This window comes from Hipposideros armiger, unplaced genomic scaffold (assembly GCF_001890085.2).
Source record: "Hipposideros armiger isolate ML-2016 unplaced genomic scaffold, ASM189008v1 scaffold_34, whole genome shotgun sequence".
NCBI lineage: Eukaryota > Metazoa > Chordata > Mammalia > Chiroptera > Hipposideridae > Hipposideros > Hipposideros armiger.
In genome coordinates, this window is record NW_017731384.1 from 1,971,314 (window position 1) to 1,978,787 (window position 7,474).

Below are 7,474 nucleotides of genomic sequence, written 5' to 3' on the forward strand. Positions count from 1 at the left end.
TGTGGCCTTGGAGGCCTGAGACCCAGGAAAAGGTGCGCAGTAGTGAGGCTACCCCTGCAAGCGTAGCGTCTGGACCGGAGGACACGCAAAGGGATCCCGCGGCAGAGGTGGCCACACGCCGGGAAGCGCTCAGAGCCAGAACCCTCCACGCTGATTACACACCCTGTGTGGGCACAGGATATGGCAGGACGCTGGCCTCGGGGACCGCGGGACCGCGGAGAGCCCGGAGGGCGGGAAGCCGTAGTGCCCCTCCAGCATCCATCACTAACTCCAGCCCCCAAATCGACCGCGGGGAACCGCGCCAGCCCGCGCATCAGCCGAGCTTTCGGTGACTGACGGAAGATGGGAGCGTAGGCGGAGCCTCACGCGCGAGCTGTGATTGGAGCAACTAATACCTCCCGGGGAGAGAGGGGACGAGCCAGTGAGCGGTGTGCAGAGGCGGGCGCTCAGAGTCCTCTATGTGATTGGCTAGCAGCGGAGTGAACCAGGCGCTATTTCGATGATGGGCAGGCTGTAGACAGCGCTTGGAAACTGCTTTGGCTTCGCCCATTGGCATCCTGCGAGAGTAGGCGGGATTGGTTCATCGTGCGGTGCCGATGATTAGCTGGCGGCTAAGAGGGTGTTGGGAAGAGAGCGTTGGAGTGGGTGGTGACGGGTGTAGCGACTTCCTCCTTGTTATTGGCTGGTGAAGTGAGTGGGGGGTGGTACAATGATGCAGCACGTGCCTTGGATTGGCGAGTGCTGGGTTGAGTGACAGGCAAGGGGGCGAGCTGCGCGACCAGCGGTTTGTTTTTCGGAGCGTTCCTGAGGTGGAGAACGGTGGCCGGACGGAACGACTGAGGGACTGAGGGACTAGCTGGCGGGCGGGCCGAGCGGCGCCGCCGAGGCCGGGCTGGGCCGAGCAGAGGAGCGCCGGGGATGTAGCGGGCCACCCTGCCCATGCCACAGCGCCCGGCCGCGGGCGGAGCCGGAGCCGGAGCCTGGGGAGGCGGCGGGGGCCCCGAGGGCAGCCCGCGTCCCCCGCGCGGAGCCAGGCCCGCTGCTGTCCCCGCCGCCCGGGACCCCGGCATGCAGCCCCGGCTGCGGAGGTGACACTCGGGCCCGAGCCGCCGCCGCCGCCATCGCCACCATGGGTGAGTGTCGCCACCGCCCCGGCCTGTGCCCGCGCTGCTTCGCGTCGCCCCGCCCCGGGCTGAGGGGAGGAGGACCCTGGGCCGCTGCCTGACAGGCATGGACAGCCCGCCGGGCCGGGGTTGCGGACCGCCGGAGCCCGCCCGCCCGTGGCTCCACGGTCCGGGCGGGGGTTCTGGCTACCCTGGCCCGCCGGGGCGGTCCCGGCAAGCGGAACCCACTCGGCAGCCTCCTTCCGGGCCGCGCAGCGGGTGCATCCCGAGGAAGCAGTGGCAGGATCGAGGGCCCGTGCTCGGCGGGGCAGTCCGCTCCGGCCGGAGCGAGCCGGACCGCGAGCCCGAGGGCGGGGGAGCGAGAACGCAGTGTGGGGCCCCGGCTGGAGGCTGGTGCAGGCCCAGCTGCTGTTGTGTCTTTTCCTTGATTTGCTTTTTTTTCCTGCCTGTGTCATTTCCTTCCCTTTGCTCACACAGGCCAGCCTGTGAGTTCCCGGGGCTTGCTCTCGAGCCCTGTGAGCGCCCCAGCGCAGGGGGGGGAGGGCGTGCGGGGAGATAGGCTTGGGAGCTGATTAAAAGGGCTATCACTGTTATAAACAGTGTGGTTGAGAAATGCGAGCTGCACGCAGATTGCTGGAGGCTAGGAATTGGTCGGGGGCTGCCAGTTATAACTCACATCCTACTTTTTGAAAAATCCGGTTGCAGTGTTTTGCACCCATTATTTTTATCTTGCAGCATCCCTGAAATTATGTAACTTTTGAGAGAAGCATTTGCTCCACAAAAGAATGTCAGTGAAATCATTTCCTTTTTATCAATACTTGCAATTTTTGTTGGGAAGATGTAATCTAAGAAAAGCTTTTAATGTCTTCCACACATAGCATTTGAACTGAATTATATTTCATGTCCTTTTGGTAATTGAGCAAATGACTGTTGGACTACATTAAGAAGCAAATAAAATTTTAGATGTATTTTGCTTCTCTTGTTGGATCAGTTATTGTGATAATGTGGTGTGCAATCTCAAGGCTTGCAAAGTATTTGTTATTGTCCTAAATAACCAAGGGGCAAACTTCAGTGAAGGAATACTCTGCAAAGCCATTCATTGAATCTGTGAAGTGCCCCATGTGAATGGGGATCATTAATGTTTACTTTACCCTATAGCAAGGTCAAGTCATTTTTGTAGGAGGTTAAGTGTATGCTATGTCACATTAGGCAGATACTCTTTGGTGGCCTATCTTTACACTCTGGCTTTGAATGAATTGCCTTGTTCTATTCCAAGCTGTCCCTCATACAGTAAGGGATGGGTTTGTTCACTTGCTGGGCTTACTGTTTCCTTCCCATGCTCTACTTCAGAAGTGCTCACACTTCTGGGGAAAGCCTCCTGTGACAGTAAGCAGAAAAGGAACCAGTGAGGCCTGGTATTTAAATACATAATCCAACACATACTTATTGAACATTTACTGTAAATGGGGCACATAATACTTCTTATCCTTCCTAGGCTTCAAACATTTATCTTGTGCTCTGGAATTTGATGATTGAACTAAATCTTTGAATTGATTTGTGAACCTATATTTATGATAATATTTCTAATAATAAGTCCTTCCTTTTTGTCCTGTGGGAGCAGACTTAAGTCCCAAAAGGGAGTGTGAAATACTTGAGGACATGCAGAGCTCCCACTCCCCGCTTTCTGGACTGCTAAACCAGTTAAGAGTGCCCAGATGTGTTGGCTACATTTCCTTGTCTAACATGAAAATAGATGTCAGCCTGTTTTCACATTTCAAGACATTTTCAAAAAGTTTATTTTAAGTGTGTGAGTGTAAAGAGGCACAGTGATGGGGAGGAGAGGAACTACTGAGTTGTCGGAAAAGTAGTGACACATTTTTGCAATGAGAAACGTCGTGACTTTTCTGACAACCCAATATACAGGTAGGGTCCCGAGCCCCAAAGAATAAAGGACCAGGATCTCAGTGCCTTCTCATTGGTCCCCATGTCAGTTTTACTTGACGGAGGAATTAACTTGCCTGGTGGCTGCAGTATATTAGACAAGCTGATTTAAGAAGCACTGCCTGGCTTTCTTCAGCACTCCCCCTACCCCCATACTATTCTCTCTCTTTTTGGTAGATGACCTTGACATGCAGAGCTAATACTGAATTCTCCCAGAACCTGGCTCTTTAATTTTCTTTATATAGGGCTCAGCAAGGATATGTGTGTGTGTATGTGTACACACACACACACACACACACACACACACACAGAGTCTCTCTCTTAAATAATAGTTTCCATTTTGGTAATATTGATGATGAAAATTCAAATTCTCAGGCTGGTTAGTTTGTTTTAGTTGCCATAGTTCTAAATAAACTCAAGGGGTTGATAAGAGAGAAACATAGACTTACTAATATTTTCATTCCACTTGTTAAACTCTAGCCCAGTGAGGAAAGGACTAAAACTAATTTGAGTCCCTGCAGGTTTTTTGGTTAACAGTCATATTTTCCTGAGCTGTTCTAAGCCCCAGACTCAAGCCTATTTGACAACTTGGGTTGGTAATAAAAACATGTCAGATTTTATATTGGCCGTTAGCTCCAGTAAATTTCTAGTGGAAACTACACTTATCCTTGTAAATAATAGGAAATATTCTCTTTTTTTTGGCTTTGACACTATGTGGTTATTTAAAAAAAATGGGATTGGTCATTTTTTCTTGGTCATGCTAGAATTCTCTTCTAGTTTTAGCATTTATAGTGGCAAATACCGTTAATAATGCCTGAGATTAATTCACTAGTGTTCATTTGGACTTTTTATAAGTGCAATATGAAAATTAGTGGTAAGTATTATTGAAAAATATATAACAACTTGGAAATGTTAAAGGAAACTGTAGTAAACTGAGTATAGTATTAAGGATGGTGTGGTTCTGGTTTGATAACTTCATTTGAAGTCAGCATCATTGTGATTTATAGACACCTTGTGTCTCTAGGGTTCCCAGGCTGTTGGGAACTTCCAGTTAGACCAGTCTCAATTCAGTTTGGCTAGAATCTGACCACCTGTGTAGATTCTGAATAGTTAGCAGCTGTTTTCATTGAAATTGGAATCACAATATAATGAATCAGTATGGAAATGTCAGAACTAGATTTCTGATATTTTTTAAAATGACAGCTGTATTTTAAAACAATTTTAGCCATTTGTAACAAGTAAAGAACTGATTCTTACTTAGGGGAGTACACAAAGGATAAGAAGCAGTTTTCTTGGTTCTATGTAAGCTATCCATTTATTCTTTGTCTGTTTGTTGAGTGAGTGTCTTTTATGTGTCAGACGAAGTGTTAGGCCCTGCACCTGCGTTTATCCTGTCCTTAAGAAGTTACAGTTGGGTAAGGTAAACCAGAAGCACACGTACAAGTAAGTGCAATGAGGTGTTGTACGTAAGTTGTACTTTGTCAAAACTGCGTAAAGGTACAAAGGAGGGAAAGATCAGTTCTGTAGTTTTAAGATTGACAATACATAATCCTATAGTCTCCAGACCTTTAGGTTAATTTCATTATACATTAAAATAAAATATAATGATGATACATTGATTCTTATGAGGAAGCAATGGCTTAACCTTATTTAAAAATTTAAAAATACGTATTTTAAAGTTTTGAACCATCAGTTAATATTGAAGGGCTCTTATATTCCAGAAAAAATAAATAGCACAATTTGACTTTGAGATCTAGCAAAGGTTTAACCATGTCTTTGAAGGAAAAAAGTTTCTTGTGAATTGAGGATCAGGTCTTTTTACTTACACTTACTGTAAAATGGTGTTTGCCCAGGTATGGACAGGGTGAAGTTAGTGGGAGTGTGTGAAATATGAAGAGTAAGATAGTAAAATCTGACTCAGAAAGTCTGAAGCACAGGATCTCTGTGATTAGACGATCTGGCAGTAGAGCGTTGGCAAGATGAAGAAATAACATTGTTAAGTGAAAACAAAGATTTAAACATTGCTTTGGATTTGTATATGTGGAAAAGAGAGAGTGTCTGGCATAATAAACAGACATAATGTGGGACAACAATGTTTATTGAAGGACATGGTGCTTCTGGACACTTTTCTGGGTTTTTAGCCAAGGGAATTCATAAGTGGGAGTGCCTTAAGACCCTGCTTTTAGGTAGAAGTAATAGCTGGGTCTGGAAGAGTTACTTCCTGATGGAACTAAAGAGAGAGGAGTATGTTGCCTGGCAGCCCCAAAGATATTATAGGTAGGTCAGGGTATGACTGTTTAAGAGCGTCCACTTTTTAAGCCTCAACTCTAATCCTTGTTTCATAGATCCCTCTTTTCTATTTTCTATGACTACTCCTCCCCTCTAGATTTTTAACCTCTTAATCTCTAGAATTAACTTCTTCCTCTGTGCTACTTCCTGGTAGCTTTTAAGTGTGTGTCAGACCACCCCCATCCTCAGGAAATCTTTTCAAGGTTATAGCACACTATTACCCCTGCCTCAACTTGTTCACTTGTAAAGCTCACAAATGAATTGTTGATTTCCACTACTTCCAATTTTCTTTTAATCTCCAGCTTCTTGATTTCCTTTAAAATTTTGTTTCTGCCTCCACACACTATAGACCTGCCTGGCCTACTCCTGCCACTGCCCTTCTTTGCTCTTGGTTTCTGTGGTGTCACATTTGTTTTTTCCAATCTTCTTTAAAGAGTTCTTTGCTAGCATACCTTCTTCTTATGTTAATAAGGGTTACAACTCACTGAGGATCAATCCCTTTTTGTCCTCTCTACACCTCACTTGCTTTCATGTCCTTTCTCCTCCTTAGTTCATTTTTTAAGCTTTCCTGCATAGCTAGGACAGCTTGCTTTTCTGAAAGAATCTTTATTCTGTTAATAATTGTGTAAAATGATCTATACAACCTCTTGCTACTGACGCTGTAAAAAGTTTTTTTAAAACGTGTGTTTATGCACTGTAGTTTGTGTACCATCTAATTCAGTCTCTTTACTTGTATAATATATTTGTGTGTTGTTTATCTTTTTACCCCTAGAGTTTGAATACCTTGAAGTATCTTTCAAAACTAATGTATAATACATGATAGGTACTCAGTAAATGGTTATTGTTAATGATTAATAAAAATTCAGGAATGAAATTAAGTATTAGGATACAGTGGCCTTCAGTCTTTTCCCGTTGACCTTTTCCATTGATGATAGTAATAGCCAGTATTCTTTAGCATTACTAAGTATTAGGTAACATGAGGAATAATTTGAAAGCTTTTTTTTTTTCTTTTAACTCTCACAGCAGCCCTGTGAAATGATACCCAAATTTCTCTATTTTTCAGGTGAGGAAATTGAGGTTTAGGGAGAATAAGTGATTTGTTCAAGGTCTCCTGGAATCCAGGTCTTTCTGACTTCAAAGTCCATTAACTGACTGCTACACTTTTAAGAAAGCTATTCGTTTTCAAAAGTTTTGTTTTTATTTTTTAAGGAATCCCATATTTGAGTGCTGATAATTCAGTTAAAGTCTCAATCCAGGAAGAAATACCTAAAAGAGCCACTTGATTTACTTCCTGTCTTTATCCATGTCCTCAGTTTGAAGTATCAGTTTAAGAATCTGTCTGCCTCTAGCAATGTATTCGACTTTGACACAAAATAAGATTCTATAACTGCTTCGCTTGTGTCAGTTTTCCTGGATTTCAAGAGATGTTGCCAAACCATTCCTCTAGTGTATTCTCAGCGCTAGAGCGACCAAACAAGTTTATCCATTAAGTAATGCCAGGAATTGGTTAGCTTCCTGGAAAACAGAATTTGTCAACCTGATAAACCAGGTCTTATAATAAATAGCATCATCTTATACAGAATTAGAAGTGACTTCTCTAGTCTACTTGTCATAGATTTCACTTGAAAAGCGTATGTGTATCTATGTGTGTGTAGTCACAAACATCTTGGTTCAATATCTGAGTTGAGCCAACAACTGAAATCCTCAATTCGAAGGGTGGTTACCTTGATACTGAAAATTCCATGCATTCTGCTGTTAGGAGTATCACTGGATGCTCCTCAGAAAACACCTACCTAGTCATAATCTTCCTTATATTGATCCCAATTTACTGTTACTGTTGGCTCAGTAATTTTATACAAATATATTTAATAATAAGCCAACTTAATATGTAAACACACACAGAGGGTGCCAAAAAATGTATACACATTTCTTTTTTTTCTTTTTTTAAAAAGATTTTTATTGGGGGATTGGGGGGGATGGGAACAGTGCTGGGGAATTGGGGAAGGGGAACAGACAAGTTGCTGTCGTTTTGTTCTTCAGCCTAGTTGTGGAGGACGTTGCTTCACTGGCCCAAGTTGGCACCATCATTGCGCTCTTCCCGGGTGAGGCAGATCAGTCGC

At 44.3% G+C, this 7,474-nt stretch overlaps 1 protein-coding gene across 4 annotated transcripts in view; it reads left to right on the forward strand.

Moving 5' to 3' along the window:
- The first annotated feature begins 764 nt into the window (after positions 1-764).
- Positions 765-7,474, forward strand: part of MAP3K3 (mitogen-activated protein kinase kinase kinase 3) — a 60,185-nt gene continuing 53,475 nt past the window's right edge. For 2 of the 4 annotated variants that reach the window (XM_019637649.1, XM_019637652.1), the window contains exon 1: positions 766-1,133. In XM_019637649.1, coding sequence (XP_019493194.1) covers positions 1,130-1,133 — 4 coding nt within the window. In that variant the 5' untranslated portion in view covers positions 766-1,129. Of the gene's footprint in view, positions 1,134-7,474 lie in introns of all 4 variants that reach the window. The other 2 variants (XM_019637650.1, XM_019637651.1) reach the window with 2 other exon arrangements.